The 22,686-nt window shown below is 37.6% G+C and overlaps 1 protein-coding gene across 1 annotated transcript in view; it reads left to right on the top strand.

Moving 5' to 3' along the window:
- THSD7B (thrombospondin type 1 domain containing 7B) overlaps nt 1–22,686 on the top strand; it is a 627,465-nt gene that overhangs the window by 504,148 nt on the left and 100,631 nt on the right. The window contains exons 16-17 of the mRNA XM_043573363.1: nt 14,484–14,617; nt 21,546–21,696. Coding sequence (XP_043429298.1) covers nt 14,484–14,617; nt 21,546–21,696 — 285 coding nt within the window. The remainder of the gene's footprint in view (nt 1–14,483; nt 14,618–21,545; nt 21,697–22,686) is intronic.

Genomic DNA, 22,686 nt, shown 5'->3' on the forward strand with positions numbered 1-22,686 from the left:
GTTGCCACATTATATTAAGTGTCTAATTTTTCAACAACAACAACAACAACAACAAAAGAGCTATGTGAAAAAGGAAAAGCATGGTCCATAGACAGAAAAATTAATTAAAAATGGAAAAAAGCCCAAAATATAAGGGCTAAACTATTACCCTCTTAAAAGAAAACATCAGTGTAAATCTTTGTGACCTGGGATTAGACCATGAATATCTGAAGCTCAAGCTAAGACAGGGAAGAAGTGGTAAACTGGATTTCATCAAAAGTAAAAGCTTTTTGTAATTCAAGGTACAACATCACAAAAAGTTCAAAGACAGTCCACAAAATGAGAGAAAATATTTGCAAATCATCTATCTGATGAGAATATAGTATCCAGGAAATATAAGGAAATCTAACAACTCAGCAATAAGAAGACAACCTAATTAATCAGTGGGAAAAGGTCTTGAGTACACATTTTTCCAAATAAGGTATACAAATGTCCAATAAACACATGAAAAGATGTGCAGATGCTAAACATCATTAGTCATTAGGGGAACACAAATCAAAACCACAATGTGGTATCACTTCACAGCTACTAAGATATCTATAATCAAAATCAAAAAGATAGTAATTATTGAACGTAATCATAACCCTTGTACATTCCTGATGGAAATGTAAAATGTTGCACTTTGGAAAACTCTTTGGTAGTTAAAAGGTAAATGTAAACAGTTTCCACATGACCCAGCAATTCCCTTTACCCCTAGGTATATAGCCAAGAGAATTGAAAATGTAAATCCATGTAAAACCTTGTATACCAATGTTCATAGCATGATTATTCATAACCAAAAGATGAAAACAACCCAAATGTCCCTCAGCTATCCAAACCTGGATAAACAGACTTGGTTTATCCATACAGTTGAATGTTACTCAGGCATAAATAATAAGTATTTATTCATGTTACAACATGGATGAACTTCGAAAATATTATGCTAAGTGAAAGTAACCAGACACAAAAGGCTACATGCTGTATGTATATGAAGTGTCCAAAATGGGAAAAAAAAAAAAAAGAGGCAAAAAGTAGATTAGGCCTTGGTTGTTGTTTCTCAGGGGCAGGGGGTAGGAGAAAATGGGTAGTGACTAATGGGTATAAGGTATCTTTTCAGGATGATGAAGATACTATGAAATTAGAAGTAATGATAATTTCACAGCTTTACAAATACATTTAAAAAAACTGAATTATACACTTTAAAATAGTGAATATAGGAGTGCCTGGGTGGCTCATCTGGTTGAGCATATGACTTTGGCTCAGGTCATGATCTCACCATTTGTGAGTCCAAGCCCCACATCAGGCTCTCTTCTATTAGCCCAGCTCCTGCTTCAGATCCTCTGTCCCCCTCTCTTTGCCCCTCTTCCACTTGAGTTCTCTCTCTTACTCTCTCTCTCTCTCTCTCTCTCTCCCCCCACAAAATAAATATTTTATATTTTTTAAGTTTTTATTTATTTTTGAGACAGAGACAGAGCATGAGCAGGGGAAGGGTAGAGAGAGAGGGAGACACAGAATCCGAAGCAGGCTCCAGGCTCTGAGCTGTCAGCACAGAGCCCAATGCGGGGCTCGAACTCATGGACTGTGAGATCATGACCTGAGCCAAAGTTGGACGCTCAACCAACTGAGCCACCCAGGCACCCCCCAAAATAAATATTTTAAAATTAAATAAAGGATCAACCTACATATTTTATGGTATGTAGGTTATATCTCATTTTTTAAAAACAGTGGCAGGCCATTTTTGGCCGCAGGCCCATAGTTTACCAACATGCAAAAGAAAAGGATTTGCGTTATCTTTATTTATCTAATGTTTAAGAAGATTCTGGGTCTTATGTAGTAGAGCATCAGTAGTATCCAATGAATTCATGTGTGAGTGAATGAGTAAGTATAAGAAATCTAGCTTCAACTGTTAAAAGATCTATAACTCCTGTTATCTACAAACACATATCTTTAATGAAGAATAATTCTTATTATATTCATTCTATTTTCATGTTATTCCTCATCAATGCTTTATACTCTACTTTGTAAGTGATCACTAAACTGTTAGTAGTTTTTCATTAAGTCTTGCAACATGGGGCACTTTATATGTCTCAGCTATAAAAAGACTTTACCTTTTTAGGAGGAATCATTTCATGCGCAATAGAAAATGTCAAAAATTGATGTGACTATGGAATTGTAAATACTCCTTGTATCTTTATCAGAAATAATAGTGCTTTTTTTGGAATGACTGAAGTTGTTTTGCTGGCTTAGCTGTCCCTGTACATCTCTTTTTCTCAGCAATGTATTAGGTGCTGTGGAGGATGAGGAAGCATAAATCTTCAAGGCATTTGTCTCTTTCATTCTGTCATCTCTCCCAGGTTTTGAGCTTGTAATGTTGGAAACTATTCAAAAGTTTATTAGGTTAATGTATGTGGAAATGCAGGTGTGTTTTCAATGAAGTGATGTAGTTGAAATAGATGATCGTATAGATTACTTCCAGCTTCAAAGTTCTTTAGTCCGTGTTTCAGTGCTAATTTTACTCTAAACAGGTATTACTTACTAAAGCGAACTCTCTCAAACTTTCTGAAGCTCATATACCATTATTGTTCTTTTGAAAGTAAATATTAAAGTCAGCAGATGAGAAAAGCTAGACCCCGAGAGGCCTTTAAGTGAGCTACCAGGAAATCAATGGCAGAAGCTGATACAAAACCCCTTTGTTACAGCTTCCTTCTTGGCTCACTAGACCACAGATAATTTTTCATGCAGTATAAAGGATCAGTTCATGACTGAAATGAAACCACCCCAGAAGAGGACCCCGTTATTAACTTAATAGGTTCCCACCAAAGAATCCAATAATGGAGAACTGGAATCCACTACAAGTAAAGTAGCCGATGCTGCCCATCCCCTGAATTGCTCTACACTTGACATTTAATCAGTTCAGAGAAGTGTGATTCCTGGTAAGGAAGAATATTTTAACAAGACCCCACTCCACAAGTGAGATGTCAGCTCAGATCTAGAACTATAGGTCCCATACTTCCTACAGCTTGATTAAGTTCAATATGAATTTATTATGAGTCTATAAAGAGCCTGCACATGTCAGATGCTATGTGCAACGTAAGAGATGTGCAAGGTATCACCTCCATCATCTGAGAGATCCAGTGGTGACAATGAACCTGGCTCCCTCATGCCATCAGGCTCTGCTTTTAGCCAAGAATGGTGAAAAATGACCACCTTGAGTATTACTTGTATGTTTCTTAATTCAAGGCATCCATAATTGGGATAGGCAAATGTGGTAGTACTGTCTGTCTAATTACTAGCATCTATATTTAGAGACAAGAAATTAGAGAATTTTAAAATCCTACAAACCTAAAAACATATTAGACTCTGAATTTATTTGTAGATCTACTTCCAAATCATGGGACCAGAGTACAATTATAAGCAATTAGATTTGAGTTATTAATGCATAATATTAAAATTCTTGTAAAAGTAATTATAAAGAGAGCAAAACTTTTATCTTCAGGTGATGCCAACATCATGGTTTGGTCTAGGTGTATGCTTTTCAGGAAGCATGCCCAGGGAAATATTTCTGCACTCATTCATTCATATTGATGCCAGTATACATCTATTAAGCACACAGTATAAACTAGGGACACACAATAGCTTTATGCCCTATTTATTTATTTTGGTGGGGTGGGGAGGGTTGTTTGCACAAAATAGGATTTCTGGAATTCTTAGTACAGACCCCAGGAAGGCTGTTGTTAGACACACACACACACACACACACACACACACACACGTATTTATGTTTCAACTGTTTGTCCAGGTCAAATTTGTAGAGACATGCCCACGTTATGTAAATGGGTTAACTGATCTTTATATAACACATTTTAAGACCTTCATTGTCAGGTTTTTCAAATAACTTTGTGTTCTGCAAGTACCCAGGAATAAGTTAGTTATTTGTGTTGTATATAGTAAGATGCTTGTTAGACGTGATTTCTATCTCACAATCAGCTGTCTTTATTTTGGTCAAAATAAGGTTTACTAAAACAGGGGCTAGGTACAAGTTTGCCTTAAAATACCATTTTCCTGCAGAAACATCTTGTTTTTATTTTGTGAAGAACCAGAAAGGTCTGCCTTAGTCTTGTCCCTTCCTCACTGAATCTGAGGAAGAATGTTTGCAACATGATATTCTTTATTCCATAAAGTAGCAGCTTCCAATTAGTCCCTAATAAGAGTCTCCAACTGATGAAACTAGGGTGGAAATCAGAGGCAAGATCCCAATTTATCACAATGTAAGTGAATGGCAGGGATTCCATTAACCAATCAATCTTGCTCTCTTTTCCACAAAGGTCAGGCTGTGCTGTCTTGGGTTATAAAACATCATGTGTGGCTCTGTTTCACTTAACTTTGTCCCAGATACATCAGGTTTGTTATGGGAGGGCTCACATGAAGAGTTCATATTTTAAAAAGCTGTTTTATGCTGTGACTGGCCTTGTTTCATAGCAGAGAAAACTGTTAGAGCACAATGCAGTCTGAGAACTGCTGCTTTATATGTTTATGTACAGAAAGATCACTCTGTGTCTATAACACATAACATTTTTGTGCAAAGGTCTCTTTAGAGATATTTTGTAATTATTATCTTTGGCTCCAACCTATAAGGAATTAATAATTGTGTCTGGTTTTTGTTGAATGAAAAGATACTGTGATCCCCTCCTCTCCTCCTGTCTGTTATAACAGGATCATTTAGAAATTAGCCAAATTAGGAATGGATTTTGTAGTTGGCAATTCTTACGTTGTTCCTTCTTTTTAAATTGGTTCTACTAAACAAAAAAATGGCCATTTTTCTTAAGTTTTTATTTAAATTTTTGATGGCTCCTTTTTTTTCTTTGACTTCCTGATTAACTTTGAAATAGTGCTATACGAGAACTCTGATACATTTCAGAGCAGGAAAGGTTTATTTGTGGTAATGATGAAAAGGCGATAGCCTGGTGGGTTTAGAGCTCTCCTTGCCTGTGAAACACCAATTATGAGGCTTTCCTTTTGGTCGTGAAGCCGGAAGCCAGTTTCGTGCTAGCCTACTGTGAGTATTGGTAAGTTCTGAGCAAACCTTGCAAAGACCACATTGCTTTTCAGGTCATACATGGCTTCAGATTTATCCCACCTAAGCCAACTTAAGACGAAATAAGATGGTAAATATGTCATGAAAAGTTTTCTTGGCAAATACCCAAGAGTTTCTGCTGCTCTGCTCATTAGCAATACTCCCTGGAATTTAGGGCTCTTGGGAAGCTGATGCCTTGTCTTTTTCTTCACGGTTCTGTTGGTGAAAAAGAGGAAGTTTTCTTTTATCTGTCCTCAGGTTCTAGAATACACTAATCTTAAATGATTTCAAAAAGTAGCACTGATGTTTGAGTTGTCTCTTTCATTTTCAGTTCCAAATCCTGGTGTCTCTTCTACCACATTGAGTTGGAAGCTTTGTGGAGATAGCAGTTAAGAGGATCATTATTCCCAAACTGTAGCCTCCTACTGGGACTGCTGCCATTTCCGCCTTGCTCAGAGCTCTCCTGTACTCTTTCATCTCTCTCCTGTTTGAGATGACTTATGTTCCCCAAACTTTATTTGGAATCTATCTCTTGATATAAATCTCAGAAATTTTAGTGACTCCCCTTTCTACAAATAAAATTCTATCTCATCACATTTTCCCATTTACTTACCTCAGCTAGCTTCAATCTCCAGGCTTCATCTCATATGTACTGGGGCCCTTGTGTACTGTTTATGAGAATTATACTTAGACTTTGGTTCATTTGCTTGACTGGCAAACCTCTCATCCAGAGAAGTTCCTATTAGATTATCCTAACTAGGGCTATTCTTCTTTATGCATTTGTATTTGAGAGTCTAGCCACACAAACACAGGATTTCTCTGCCTAAGGGGTGTGCAACTTAGATTACACTGCTTCTCTATATAATTACATTTTTTATCATCCAAATTATATTGATTTCCTGGGCATGTTTTCATAGGCTTCTTGTATTTATTGAGTGAAGAAACAGTTGCATGTATTCCAGAGTATAGGGATAGCATGATGTTCTCAACTACTGAGAATAAGTGGGAACTATATTAGACTCTGTCCCAGCAAAGGCCATTAAGGAAAGTAAAGGCTTTGGCCAAAACTTTTACCTGTGTTTGACACTTAGAGAATGAGTTGCAAGCCTCAGGACAAACCCTTCTCCTCCGTTTTTTGATGAACCCAAAACAGTACCATATACCTTTCACATAGAGATACCCTTAGGACATGTGTTTCGAAGAACTGAGACTGTTCGTCTCTCTTTATGCCTCTAACTTGTAAAACTTATGTTACCCGCCAGAAGGCAAGGGTTTCCATTTCAGACTCTTCTATTAAAACAGAGAAAGAAAGCTGTCTTTTCTCTCCTGATTTCTTGTGGTCATATTCTGTGACCCAGGTAAGTGATAACTCACTCACTCACTTTCTCTGTCTTTCCATTCATCCATCTATCCATCTATTTATCTAATATTTGCACCAGACTCCTGGACAGTATCTCATATACAGTAAGGGCAAAAATGTTATTTTCTGTAGTCAGGTTTCCATGGTGCAATCAAACTCCCTTTAAAACACAAACCTCTTGCAAAAATTTTGTTATAAATTTTTATTGTATAAGAATACTTAACAGGGGCGCCTGGGTGGCGCAGTCGGTTGGGCGTCCGACTTCAGCCAGGTCACGATCTCGCGGTCCGTGAGTTCGAGCCCCGCGTCGGGCTCTGGGCTGATGGCTCGGAGCCTGGAGCCTGTTTCCGATTCTGTGTCTCCCTCTCTCTCTGCCCCTCTCCCGTTCATGCTCTGTCTCTCTGTCCCAGAAATAAATAAACGTTGAAAAAAAAATTAAAAAAAAAAAAAAGAATACTTAACATAGGCCCATCCTCTTAATACATTTTTAAGTATGTAATACAGTATTTGTAATCCATAACCACAGTGTTGTAGGCTGGTCTCTAGAATTTATTCATCTTGCATAATTTAAATTTTATACCTATTGAATAACATCTCCCCATTTCTCTCGCCCCAGCCTCTGACAACCACCATTCTATTCTTTGCTTCAATGAGTTTGACTATTTGAGATACCTCATATAAGTGGACTCATGTAGTATTTGTCCTTCTGTAATAGGCTTATTTCACATAATGTTCTCAAGGTTCATTCATAACCTCATTTCTGAAGAGCTATTGGTTCAACTCTTCCAGAGTTTTCTGGAAGTATCAGTGATAATTGGGATGGGGTTGTTTTTGTTTTCTTTTGTTACTTCAGCTTGACTGGTAACTGCAATCTGTTCTATGAAAATCCAATGGGCCATCATGACAGTAGACTCTGGCATGCTATGAGCAGTCTACAAAATATCATCTGATTTTTTGTCATAACACAGCATGGCAGTGGGTGGCATCTCTCAGGGTATTGGGAAAGTCACTCTAACCCTGGATTGAGTTTCTCTCTTTTATTCTATTTTTTATGATTGTTTACATAGTGGTAAAGTACAGAGTGTGGGCCTTATAGTTCAACTTGCCCCAAGTTGTCTATGTCAATATGTTGCCTCAGTTCTGTAACACATATCAGGCACAGAGAGAATCTGGTCAGTGCTCACACACGCACGTGTGTGTGTGTGTGTGTGTCTGTGTGTGTGTTAGTGCTTTACTATAGAATATCATACACTTTATAGGATTTGCACAGTAATCATTTTTTTTTATTGTCTATTACCATGCAGTTTACTTTAAGACCATGGTTTACTTTCATAGTCACTTAAATGACACACAGTAAGAAATGAAAATCTGCTATCAGGAAAATATAGTATTAAGGAAGAAAAAAAAAGCTAAGGCATTGCTACTTATTTGCCATTATAAATAATCTAAACTACATTAGCACAGATAACTGAGCTTTAATCATGGCCTTTTACGTGAGGGCCTGGCGGCTTCCCAGTATTAAATACCCTCTGTAAAGTTCAGTTTGTGTGTGACACCCTTGAAAGAGGCAGAAATATGGAGAAGGGGAAGAAGTATATGCATGGCTTGGGGCCCTACTTAGTCTCCATACCCATCCCTACCTCCACCCCCATCCCTTCCTCCACTTTGGGGAGGAAAAGAGGACCATGTGGATGACAGAGCTGGTTAAGCTGTGTGTGGATATTCATCTTGATTCTGATGGCATTATGCTTAAGAGATCATCAGTGGTATTCAGACTGGAGGTAATGGGTTAAGTGCTAATAGAACATTAGAAAAGGAAAAGGAAAAAAAAATCTGAGGTTTAGAACTTCTCAGTAAAAAATATTCTTCAATATTCACTTTAGAAAAAGGCTATTCTGTACAGTATACCTTGTCTCAAAATAAAAATAGTAATGTGATTTCAAGGCATAGCCTCATTGTTAGTCCATTTCTTCTCTTCATTGTATGTAAAGGCAGTAGTTCCCAGAGCTTTTGATATAAGGATCTTTCACTTTTAGCCAACCTGGATTGAGAAACTTTCTAATGAGGAACTTCAAATTCAGCGGTACTTTCAAGTTAAATTAAAACTTCATTAATCACAGCATTGCCTACATTCCATTGAGGAGCGGTGATAACAGTATGTCTGAGATTATATTATTCATTGAGACTATAGACAAGGTTTGGTATGGGAATGCACTTATGGGCCCCTCGGTACAATGCTACAGTTCTCAGGGTCTGCACATCCAGCTCGGAAAGCGCTGTTTTTAGGAGATGAGGAATGTAGCCACCACTTTTACTGTTCTAATCAAATACCCATTGGCTTTAAAGTTCAACAGTTTGTCTACAAATTTTGCAGATAAAACTCAGTCAGCATTATTAGGTTTGTGTTTAGATTTTCCAGTGTGAAAACCGAAAAGAAAACATATAATGCATATTTAAAACCAATGGTGAATCTCACAAACCAGGCATGGGGATAAGCTCAGGGCATTCTCAGGAAATCTTTTCAAATGCTGTGTAGCTGAAGAAGCTAGTGTGGGAAAATGTCCTGGAAGAGGAAAACAGCCAAGGTCTCATACTTGAACATCAAGGCTGGAACTGACAGTTGCCCACTTCACAAGTATGGACCGCTGTACTACGGATTTCCAGAAAAACCTGACTCCAAATGCTGCCCTCTTGAGCAACACATTGGACAAGTGATGGTTTTCCCAGACACCAATTTAAAAGCATTTGTGGATTTTTTAAATCCCCCATTCACATCAAGAATTGCAACCATGTAAAAGACATAGGCCCTGCTCTTGCTTTAAACATGGAAGTTGGCTTTCAGAGATACTTTGTGGTTTTTCGAAATTATGAAGAGACCCCATACATGAAGCCTTGAAATGACTTGCTTGTGCAGTATTTTTTTATATGAAGTAATAGCCATAATCTACTATATAGATATCTTTGTAATTCTGTTCTTGGTTTTCCCTTCTTAGGATTTATAAATATTAGCATTATCTTCCTCATTGGAAAGATATCCTCAGAGCATGGTGATGTGCCCGAAACAAGTTAAACAGGCAAAACCCAGCACTTTTTTTTGCATCACCAATCTCAGCTTGAGCACCAGCCTAGTCATTCATCAGCCATAAATGGCTCAGAATCTTCAAATTTTATTTATTTTTACATGGAAATAGGGATTGTACTAATGTGTAACTTAAATGATCATGATGGTTGAGACCTGAGACATAAAATGTCGTATAGAAGCTATAAAGTTATATGCAACCTTATGTGGTGTCATTGATAACCTGGGGCCAGTGATGTTGTAAAACATGTGGGTGCAGTTGCATTAGGACTGAACTTGAGCACTGCATGTATTACATTTTGCACAGACAGGTATAAATTTATGATTAACAAAAATGGAAGCAAAAGTTTATTTACATAAATGTGATATTTTTCAGTCATTCAGATATTCCTAATGGAGGAGTACCTAATTTAGTTGCAGACCGAAGAAGAAAAGGGGCAGATTTTGGTTAAGCTGAGGGAGGCTGTAGCATGGAGGACCCTTCTGAAGGGAAACAGTGGAAACTGGAGGCTGAAAGAGAGGAAACAGGCAAGTAGAGAAGGGCTGGGGAGAAGTTCTTTGAATTAAGGGATGAGGGTCTTAGCCCTGAAGGAAATTTGTACATCTTATGTTAAAAGCTCACAACATTTGAGGCAGAAGGGAACCCATAGTGCTTTATTGATCTCACCACTCCAAGAAGACCACTTCCTCTTACACTCCAGTGGTACAGACCTGGCTCTGATTTGCAGGAATTTCTGCTCCTAGATGGGGTTTTGAACCGATGTCAAGTTCTAGTGATTAATTTCAGTCCCCAGCATGGAAGTCTACAGCCTGAAGACTTTTACCCGGGCATTGACTGGCAGCTTCCCTGGAGCAAAGGGTTATTACCACAGAAAATTGGAAGTCATAAATTTTCCTTTCTTTGTTTTTGTTTTGATTGTGGTTATTGTTTGTTTGCTTTATTTGAGTCCTTAAGCCCTAGGACTCTGATAATTAATAATGACATCTGCTGAGCACCACTGAGTCCCTGCTTCCAAGTGTAGGCCAGGGAAGTCCGTTTATAGTTGGAGACTGGTATCACAAAACAGTACTTAGTTAAACTGATCAGTTACAATGAGTGGAGACGTATTTAATAAATATTAAAAGACCGACTCAATGAATAAGTTTATGATATGCTTCCAGAACTGGCAAAATTATAAAAACACAATTCCCCATTGAAGAAGTAATAAATAAGACTCATTACTAGGAGAATCAAATGTTGCCTCTCAGAGGATTTAGATTTTTCAGTGGCATTTTTAGCATCTATAGCCCTATTAAACCCTATTATTTTCTTCCTAATTTGTGCCATTTAGGAATGATTTTCATTTAACTTTCTCATGGCTCATTTCTCTCCTTCAGAACATTTCCATATGATTCCCTGATAAAGTCCATGCTTTAACACATTTCCATTATGAAACTGTAATAAGCACCAACTAAACAGCAATATGAAATGGCCAGAACATAAAGGACTGACAGGAGAAGAAATTGGCCAGCTGGGTAGTTAATTTTTATTGTTGAATGCCTACTGCACTTTTTGCCGCTTCTGGTTGTTTTAATCCTCTCAATAAGATTCCTTGCCTGATGGACAAGGACTGTAAGGAGACAATTCTCACAATTCTTTTTTTTTTTATGTTTATTTTACTGTTTTTGAGGTGGGGAGGGGAGAGCACGTGTGAGTGCATGAGCAGGGGAGGGGCAGAGAGGGAGAGGGAGACACAGAATCTGAAACAGACCCCAGGCTCTGAGCTGTCAGTACAGAGCCTGATGTGGGGCTTGAACTTGGGAATGGCGAGATCATGACCTGAGCCAAAGTCAGACACTTAACCAACTGAGCCACCCAGGCACCACTATTCTCACAACTCTTAAGGGACATGGTTTTTCCCCATAACAAAATCATCAAGTGGTACCTTTTAATGACACAGTGATTGTTCTTCATGCCAGCCCATAATGGAAAGGAGAGGTTTTTATTTTTGTTCCTCCTTATTGTCCTTTGGGCTTTGCAAAATACCCCTTACCATGTTCTGTTTAGTGGGCCTGTGTTCTCTGGAGAATTACATGAGGGCCAATTAGCAACTGGGCTCCCTTAAAAAATTAGTTTCAATTCAACAATTACTTGTTGAACACCACTCTCTTCTCCATGTCTTGTGAAATACAGGCATATGGAAACTTAGTACCTGACTGCCTAAAACTCAAAAATTTCTTTAAGTAGCCACCTAAACAAATGCTGATTATCCAGGTTTGACTTTGGTTAGGACCAGAAGCATCAGGTATGAAAAGTACAAATTGTGTTTCTCTGAGCTTATTCTCTCCATATTATTTGAAGTAAAAAGTAGACTTATTATATAAAGTAAAAAGTACACATTAAGACCAAGGTGAGAAAACGAGTTAAAGTGGTGTGAGAAATAGGAAACATTTAGAGAAAGAGTCAGATGATGACTTTATTTAATGTGCCCGTTCCCCCAGCAACACACAATGAGGTTCTAACCTCCAGCATTGTCCTGGCTCTGTACATGTGCATCCTGACGTTATAATCTGGCTACAGGTCTACTGAAAACTGAGACAGCCAGTGAGTACCAAAGATATGCCAACTAGGGATCATGGGAAAAGCCTTGCGGAAGCGGTGGGGTTTACTTGGGCTTTGAAGGAAGGGTAGGGGTTTATCAGCTAGAAGTAACAGTATGAGCAATATTAAAATAGCATACACATCTGAGGGGGAAGAAAAACAAGTAAATCCACGTGACTGGAGAATCTTTTTTAAGAGTTGCTTTTTTATATACCACTAGCCAAGAGGATGGATCAACATCTTCCTACCTAAATATGCTCCATATCTTCCAACAGCTTTTCATTGAGGTTGGTTACTCTGCTACAGGTGTAGATTGCAGAGCATAAAGAGTAAAAACAGTAAACCAATATATGACCAGACATTAAAATGTGTATATCAGAGGAATATGCAACTAAACAGGTTTTCTTTCTTTCCCCCCTCCATCTGTCTTTGGGGTTTCCATAGGAGGGAAGGTAGTCTAAGCTCTGCCTAGTACTGATAGCTTTAGAAATATAGGCCCCTCTCAACATATTCCATCCATTTGCTTTCACATTCATACATGAAGTATGGGAAAACACTTTTTTAATTAATATTTTCATCTACGCCATTTGTACCAAGTTGGTTTGGCAGGCTTTCATGCATTTCATATGAAAGCCAAAGAGCTTTACTTAAATGGTCTGGTACCTATTGAAAAGTTTATAGAACAAGCCCATAAATTCAGTGCAATCTTTATTTCTTGGTATAGTTGAGTTGACTAAACCCTCAGCTGTCATCAGCTCACTTTCCAGGTGTCTGCTCGGTTGGGTTCCTGTCTTTTCATTTTTGTCGATTTTTCTCTTACATCTACCATGCTAGAAGTTTTTCAGGCAGACTTTTCTCCCTTACAAGTTATTACCTCCTTATTCTAATGTAGATTCTGCTTCCAAACCTTTCATTCCATTCTTGGCAGCCTTCGCAGCATGAAATGTGATTCTTTTATTACTTAATTCCTTACTTTCCTACACCCATTTCCACTTCTATTTCCCCATCTCCTTTCATTTTGCCCTCACATATTTTTCACTTTGTGGTTTTCCTTTTCCTTGTGCGCTCTAGGTGAGAGAGCCAAATAGAACCCCACGGTTAAAAATAGTTTCTGACATTATTTGTGATTCCTAAGATGTAGTCTCACAAATAACCTTTTCTCATTTGATTTCCATCTAACATGCTGACGGTGCTCCAATCTTGTTTTCTGATTATCCCATTACACAGTGCTTTCCCTCACATTTAGTGGAAACTTGCAAGTAACAGTTCTGTTTGGATAGCATTGCCTAGTCATCATTTATGATTTTGTGGAATTAGAAAGGCAGTGGGAGAAAAGAACTCAGGCCTAAATTTTTATTAAAAAGGAAAAGCATTAATTAAGTATTTTGGTAATAGGTTGAATCACTCTTCATCAGCGTGCTATATTAGAGCCCTCTCTGTGATCTAGAGTAACCTTTCACGCAATGAAACATTTTTTTTACCAAGGGAGAGTGCTGTGCTCTATATTGACTAATGCATTTTAAATTTAGTCTTAAATAGGCAAACTCAATTGACTACCCATTGGGATACAATTGTAGGGGGAAAAAATCATCACAAACAAATGCATAGGAAGTAACCTAAGAATTCATTTACTGTAATCATTGTTTTTACCATAAAGGTGTAAATATTCACAGTCAGTAATCAATCATGCACAACCTTTAATAGTCTAGCAGTGTTTGTCTTGTGTGTGTGTGTGTGTGTGTGTGTGTGTGTGTGTCTGTGTATGTGTGTGTGTCTGAGTGTTATAGCTATGCTCTGAAAACATCCTACAAATAGATGAATTCATATGAAGCCACAATACCCAGGAGGCTAAATGATTGCCTGTTAGCATTGATCATTTGGGGGCATAAAAAGAAATTTCCGGTGCAAATAACACCACTTTTCTTATGCATTCTAAGGACCTCTTATATTCAAGAGTAAATTTTCCTTACTTATATTTGTTTCAATTGACATCTTAAAGTACATCTGAGAATACAATACGCCATATAATTGAGAGCTGGACCGTCTAATAGATGCTGTGTGAGGTCTTCAAGGAAATGAAATGGTAATGGAATTCTTATTTTCAGTGGTAGGAAATGACTGTCCTTTGTTCTCTTCTGTGAAGGCATACCATCAAATCTTAGTTGATTTCGCCTGTATGTTTCTTTAGGCAAGTCAGTAATTTCAGAGAAGCCAAATACATCTTGCTTTTTGGGAGTGTAATTTGGCTGTTTTAGCCAGAGTATAGTTCTTGGGTTATGTTCATCAGGCATTATTAAAAGATAGGCTGTTTTCATATACCTTGGGTAGTTCGACATAATTTTTTTTTTCCTTTCCTATTCTTGCTTGGCAGGTCCATGAGGCAGTCCCATGTTACAGTGAATGCAATCAGTATTCCTGGGTTGTAGAACACTGGTCTCCATGCAAAATCCACAATGAGCTGAGATCTCTGCGCTGCGGAGGAGGAACGCAATCTAGGAAAATCAGGTGTGTAGAGATGGAGACACTTGGGAAATGGGCCTGTGGAACTTATACATTTTTATAAAAAGAACAGTGTTGCTTATCCAAGTACACTCTGATTTTGACACCGCATACTCTGGCTTTCGCTCATCATCAAGTATCTGTGGAAGCATATGTGCCCTAACTGCCATGTGTACAGTGGGATTTCCTCTGCAGTTCAGTCACAGTCTTTACCGTTTCCTACAAATGACTTAGGTGGGAAAGCTAATTGCATGGGCAGGCTGGCATCCCTTCACTGACTCATAATCAGCTATAAGTAAGTCTTAACAGTTACGGAGATTTTGAAAACAGATTTTGGCTGTGATTTTGCTCTATGGGTAGTATAGTTGATGGACATGATCTTAATTTGGAATGTCAATGCATTGAAAAGCTCAATTTAAACCCTCCCTATTATCCCTGGAAACTAAAGTCTGAGAATATTTATAAACAGTAGCAATGAATTTTAATACAAAGAAAGCACACCTCTGAAAGAACTTAGTGAATTCTGGGTTATTTACAGAGCGGTCTTCTTTAATGTTTTTGTCTTGTAAATATAGCAGTGATAAGCAAAGGAAAACACTTGGTCTGAATTTGTCAAAATGGCCTATTCAAAAACGATTTGGAAAGAAAGAATTTCTTTACTAACTGAGAATAATGGGAATAAATGTTAGAGACTGAACAAGCAAAAACTAAAATATTAATGATAAACAATGGTTAGTATGTGAATTCAAGAAGAAAATAGAGTTTAGCCAATTATTGAATCGCATGAGCATAGGGTATCATTCTGCGAGATTTAGGAAGCTCCATGTCAAACAGACAGTGCCCAAAGCCTGTAACTCCCTATGAGTTCACTGTTGGATTGACTGCTTATAAGTGTTGATTGTTACTGAACATCAGTGAACCTACTTTATTCCATAAGTCAGTATGCACCCACATCCACCATTTCTGTGACTTAGTCCCAATGTTGCAAAACCACTGATAAGCATGTTGGAAGAAATAGCTGTTAGTGAAACTATAGATGTGCTCCTCCTCATCAACCTAAGTGAATGGCTAGTAGAGAAATTGTCTTTTTGTCACTTTGTTCAGTCCCCTTTCCTCTTGGGACTGGTGTGCTCAGGTTGTCGCAGACTTTTTTCTCTTCAAAATCTGTGTCTCCTGTGTCTTGTTCTCATGGTTTTGAGAAATGACTGATCAATCTAGCTTATCAAGGAACAAGCAGCTGAGCTGTGGTACCTCCACTCTCATCCCAGACAGGCCTCTTACCAGTACTAAAGCAAAATCTCAGGAGAGAAAGGAAAGCTTTAAGAGAATAAATCACTACCAACAGAACTGTGGCAGGCTGATTGAGGAAAAACATACTTAAACAAGAAGGCCTTTAACTTCTCAGCTCAAACATTAGAGCTTGATATAATAAAAGTAACACAGCTACTGAATATCACTCTGATATGGGCTAAATTGCATTCCTCCAAAATTTATGTATTGTAGCCCAAACCTTGAGAACCTCAAAGTGTGGCTATATTTGGAGACAGCCTCTTTAAAGAGGTAATTAATGTTAAATGACGTCACTAGGATGGGCCCTAATCCAATCTGACCCATGTCCTCATAGAAAGAGGAGATTAGGACACAGACACAAAGGGAAGACCATGTAAAGCCACAGGGAGAAGACAACCATCTGCCATCTACAAACCAACAAGAGGGATCTCAGAAGAAACCACCCTGCCAGCACCTTCATCTCAGACTTGGAGCCTCTAGAACTGTGTGAAAATAATTTTCTGTTGCTTAAGGCACCTAGTCTGTGATATTTTGTTGCAAATTTTGTTCTGGCAAATTTTGTCACGCTTTATGTGTATAATAACACTAATTATGGGAAGCAGATTTTCCAGGTGTTGCATTCCAAACCACTACTGACCTTAATAAGATGCTGTTAGAATGAATAAAATAGCTTATCCTTTCTCTTTCTTGAAACCTCTAATCTGGAGGACATCTTCACGGTTCATCTTGGGTTGCAATCTTCTATTAATTCAAAAATATTCTGTGTGTCAGGCAGTCTAGGCACTGGGGATAAAATGAACGAAATTTTCTATCCTCAAATAACTTGTAGCAGCAGGAAAAAAAAGATAAACACATAAACATAATGGAATGTCTTTACTATGAAATGCCAAGAAAAAAAAATCGGATTGGAATGAGTGGGGATATTGTTTTGGAGAGGTTCGTCAGCAAAATATTGAAGCAGTGATCTGAATAAGATGAGAGATCTGAATGAATATAAAGATCTATAGAAAGAAATCCCAGGGAGAAGGAGTGTCCAAAGCCAGAAACCTTTTTTGGCTTGTTAAAACAAGATGAATAGCAAGGTGTTCCATATGGCTGGTGTCACTACTCAAATCACACAGCCTTCTAAAACAATGTCAAAGAATTTTTTTTCCAACTGTTTGAAATGTTTGAGACAGAGGAAATTACACAGTCTTATTAGCATTTGAAAGGACCTTGTCAGATGTAGTGTAGAGAAGGTATTTTGGAGTACATAAGTAGAAGCTGGGATGAAGTTTTCAGGGACACGGATGGTTAGCTTGGGCTTGGTAATAATGAAGATGGTAAGCAGGTCACATTGGACTATTCTTGGAAAGTACAGACCACAGGATTTATTTATAAAGTGATTGTAGAATGTGGAAGAAAGAAAAGCATCAAAGATGATGGCTAGGTTTTAGTGCCTGAACAATCATAGGAATGATGGTGCCATTTGTTGAGATGAGGAGTATTAGAAGCGAGTTTCAGAGAGAAAATCAAAAGCTAGCTTTTGAACACATTAAATTTGAGATGATTTTAGCCATCCGACCGCGACAGTACCATTTTGGAGTTCAGAGAGAGACAGTGGTATAAATTTGTGCATCAACAGCTTATACATTTGGTATATATTGATAAGAAAAAACATAAGAAATGGAGACCTGGGGAAATCCAATATTCATGATGACAACAAGGAGAAAACTATACAAAGGCACTGAAAAAGAATATCTGGAAAAGGAGGAAAACCATGAAAATGGGAAGATAGAGGGTTTTTCAAGAAAACAAATAATCAGTTGTTTCAAATGGTTGTCAGAAATTTACTAAGATGAGAATTGATTGTTGAGTTTGGCCATGTGGAGTCTGTTAATGATGCTGATAAAAGGTTTATCTGGATTAGTAATAAACATATGATGAATGTAAATTCAGCAGGTGGTTATGGAAGAAGTGGGGGAGAAGCATGTGGAGAGAGCAAATATAGACTAGCTTTAAAACAGTTTTGCCATGAGTTTTGAGAAGAAATGAGGTGACAATTGAAGGGACATATGGCAAAGAAATTGATGATGCAGAATATGTATCTGCAGGGGCATTTTCATTTTGGAACATCTTCAATATCAGTCTTTTTAAGTCATTACTCTTGGGCTTGTCAAAACCACCAGAAAAGTCTCTTTGTAAATCATGCATGAAATAGATAATTCTAGCAGCCAGTGTTTTGGGAACCTAATGGAAGAAAGCTGTTGATATGGTAGACAGAATGGTGGCCCCCTAAAGATGTCACATTTTGATCACTGAAATCTGTGAATATGTTAACTTACATAGCAAAAGGGACTTTGCAGAGATGATGTTAGGATTGAAAAGGGAAGATATTCCTGGATTGTCTGGGCGGGAACAATTCATTCACAAGGGTTCTTAAAAGTGGGAAAGGAAATGTGCGAGAAAGGGAAATGTAACTACAGATGTAAGGCAGAGAGAGATGCAAGTCTGCTGGCTTTGAAGATGGAGAAAGGGGCCATGCCCAAGGAATGTGGGTGCCCCTAGAACCTTTAAAAAGATAAGGCAGTGGTTTCTCCTCTAGAGCATCCAGAAAGGACTCCAGCTTTGCCAAAACAATGATGTTAGCCTAGTATGATCCATGTTGTATTTCTATACTATAGAATTATAAGATAATAAATCTGCATTGTTTAAACTTCTAGGTTTGTGGTCATTTTTTTCAGTGTGTTAACTCATACTTAAACCCTTATTTTTCAGTATGATACTCCCATCCTTAAGTGAGGCATGCATGTTCTAGCCCAAAGATTCTTTTTGTGACCCCTCCAGATAATAAACCTTCAGTTACCTGCAAGGGGAGTAGAGAGGCCATCAACTATCCTTGTGGACTGGAAGTAGGAGGGAGTCTGAGGGCCCAGGTACTTCTTAAACACATGATCAGTAAATCTTCCAGGTTTGCAGCCTCACCTTCATCCATATTTCCAGAGGTACTTGGTGCCACAAGTCCTGAAATTTTTATGTGTTCTGGGGTGTGAATGGAGTTACTTCCTTTGTTTTTCCTTGAAGTCTTAGTATTCAGCTTTCTTGGTATGTATGCTAAGTTAGTTACCACTAGTTCATCTATTTTCTATTTGTTGTTTTTGTCCTTTTCCCATGTTCTTTGTCCTTGTAGGGAAATGCCTTGGGTTTTTGGGTTTTCTTTGTTTGTGGGCTTTTTGTGGATTTTGTAACAAATTCTTTTACTATTGTTTTTCTGGCATATTGGGAGTGAACAAAAGCTAATGCAAACACTGAATTGGATGCCACTGACCAGAAGTCTTATCTCTTCTTTCTCAGTGAAATAATAAAAGAATATCAGCTGAGAGCATGCAGGCAAGAAGGAAAGCAATTTCCAACTTTTAAGTTTGTCCGGAGTAAGACACATAAGATATTTTGTGGTCTTTACTTCCACTATTGACTCTTACCACAAAAGAAATTAAAGTTCATAGATGACTCTATACAATGCCTCCCTATATTAAAAGGCATTACTTACATCTTCTCTCTCCTATTCTACATTAACCTCCTTTATACAATATATAGTCTTTCATTACTTAGCACCTCACAAAGCTTATTTTATTGTGTACAAGGTAATGGACTACTTTGCCATTTTCCTGAATTAAAAACAAAACTGTATGGCAGTTGATTGAGCGTCCAATTCTTGATTTTGGCTCAGGTCATGATCCCAGGGTCATGGGATTGAGCCCTGCATCAGGCTCCATGGTAAGCATGGAGTTTGCTTAAGATTTTCTCTCTCTCCCTCTACCCCCTCCCCTGCTCATGTTCTCGATAATTCATTCTAGTATAGCATGATTTGAGGAGCACCAAAGTTTCTCCAGCATATGTATCTTAAAATGCTTATTCCTTGACTATGGCATTGTGTCTGAAATTGTCAGATCAGCAAATGGCACCATTTAACTCTTCATTATTGTCATTTTCATCTTCACTTTATCATCACTAGAAGAAAAGTGTCCTAACAGTCGGGATCTTGCCCCTCATGTCTGTCTGTCTGTCTGTCTCTCTCTCTCTGTCTCTCTCTCTCTTTCTTTCAGTTCTATATCTCAACAGCCAGGCAAGGGCCTGTTACCCAGTAAATCCTTAAAAATCGTCCCTAAATGAATTATTATTGAAAATACTAACTTTGAATCCCATATCTAACAGAAGAGACTTGCACACAACTGGTCTTTCTTAAACATTTTTGAAAAAATGAATTGAAACATAAAATTCAAATCGGGATTTAATATCAATACAGAGAAATGCCCACTCATAGGGGTATAGTTGAATGGGTGTTCACAACAAAGACACAGTTGTGTAGCTAGCCCAGAGACTGAGAAATAAAATATTACCAGGACTACCTTAAGCCCTTATCAGTAAGTAACCATTCCCCCAAACCACTATTCTGACTTCTGATACTGTAGATGAATATTGCCTACTTCTTAAATTTATATGAATGCAATTGTGTAGAGCATACTCTCTTGTGTCTATCTTCTTTTGTTCAGCATTGGATTTGTGATCTTCGTCCATGCTCTATAATGTAACAATAGTTCATGCGTTCCTACCACCTTGATAGCATTTAATTGAATTACTTACCACAATGTATTTATCTATTGATCTTGTTGAATATTTGGACTGTTTCTAGTTTGGATGATTATGAATAGTGTTAATATGCATATATTGTCAGATTTTTTTTTCTTTTTTGATACACATTCATACACATTCCTTTACATGTTATAGGCATGGAGTTGTTGGGTTACATGATATGTCTATGTTTCGTTTTGGTAGATACTGCCAGCTAGTTTTTCAAGGAGTTTGTGCTCCAACCGACAATGTAAGAAGACTTACAGTTGTGGCATATTTTTGCCAACCCTTGATATTTTCCATATTTTTCACTGAAGCCATTCCAGTGGGTATGTAGTGGTATAATACTTCGGTTTTAATTTGATTGAATCAATAGCATGATTATTTTGTCTTGCCTTTGCCAGCATTCTTCTCAAGCCCAACATAGATTAGACCAAGCATCTGTACACCATGTGCTCAAATGCTGCATGTAAATGCTTACATATTGACCTTTGGTTTGTGATGCCAAAATTCCTTACTGAAATGAAGAGAATACTTGAAAGAAAAACATATTCAATTATGTTTCACATTACTTGGTCATGACCTTAAATTGGACAAAGATTAAGGAAGTTTGGATGATGTGAGATGTAAGTGTAGGAAAGGTCTAAGAGAGTCACAGGAACTACGAAGGCTCTCACTGTTAAAAAGTGATGATGAATTCATTCAGAGAAGGAAAGACTTCAAAATTTGTTACCGTAAAAAGAAAATTCACTCTGTGCTGGACCTGAGTTAAAATAGTGTAGGTCTCTTGAGATAGAGAGTTCTTCAAGAATGACAGTGGACTCCAGTGGTTTTTTTTGCGTTATTCTCTCCTGCTCTGCTGAATAAAGGATTATCATTCAATAAAGGTCAACTGGCTGAAGACGGAATATTTTTTCCTTGATTTCTCTGCTAGTCTTATTTTATGTTTAACTATCTTTGAGGGGTAAGTAACTATATCATAACTATTTTAAATTTACTCTCTATTGTTTTATCCCTTGATCTGGCTTTGCAGATGCGTGAGTGCTGCAGATAGTGAAGGGGGAGCCGTGGATAACAGCCTGTGCAACCAGGATGAAATTCCCCCAGAAACCCAGTCCTGCTCTCTCTTGTGTCCCAGTGAATGTGTCATGTCTGAGTGGGGACCTTGGAGCAAATGCCCACAGGTAATTTCTCTTCCCTTATCAGTACCCTAATCCTCCAGTGCTATCTTCACTGTTGGCCGCTATATATTCACAGTACTTGCTCTCCGAAACATTCTTCTAGTAACATGAGAATATAATTTTGCCTAAGAAGGAAGAAAAAAAAAATTCAGCAAGCGAGACTGAACAATTTAAAATGCCAGTGCTTCTCTTCAGGCCTTTATCATGGGAACGCGAACAAGGAAAATAAGCCTATAATGATCACACTAGGATTTGAATGCACACCCATTGTTAAAGAGGTCTTTAGTACCAAAGATGATTCTCATTGTAATCTCTTGGTTCTGTTCCATTTTTATCCTGGCAGAATCAATTATATCTTAGTAGCTTAACTCTCCTGTGTAATTTAGCTTCTGTTAGTGATGATCTGTTTTTGCCTTTTGCTGTTTTCCTGAAGATGAGGTGTTCTTTTGTCATGTTCTTCTTCCAGAGCTGACAAAAAGCTTTTTTAACGTCTAAAGCATTTGCCTTTATTTTTTTCTTTTTTAAAAAAGTGGAAAAATAACGTGAGTGTGGAAAAATAAATATTCCTCAAATAGAATGGTTCTACTTAATATTCTCAGAAACTAAATTCTGATATTTTAGACTTGTATTTCAGCTTACAGAGCTAAAAAAAAAAAAAAAAAAAAAAAAAAAAAAAAAAAAAAAGGATAAGGAGTATGTTATATGGCTCCAAACATTAGGAAAGGGAGACTTAGGGTACTTTGAATTCAGTGGTGATACTGACAGTTTATAAGAATATTGTGTTAAATCTTTGCATGGAAATGGAAAATATTTTTGAAATCAGTTAATATTCTTTACTTGCAGTTTTGAATTATTGGTTCATCATTATATATTGCAGACTTATCTTTGACATCTCCATATTCAATTCCTAAAAGAGTTTTCCCTTTATTATTTTTTCTTTGTTGTATCTTGTTTTGGGGGGGGTAGGACAACACAATGTTAAGATGAAGAGAT

This window comes from Prionailurus bengalensis, chromosome C1 (assembly GCF_016509475.1).
Source record: "Prionailurus bengalensis isolate Pbe53 chromosome C1, Fcat_Pben_1.1_paternal_pri, whole genome shotgun sequence".
Lineage (NCBI taxonomy): Eukaryota > Metazoa > Chordata > Mammalia > Carnivora > Felidae > Prionailurus > Prionailurus bengalensis.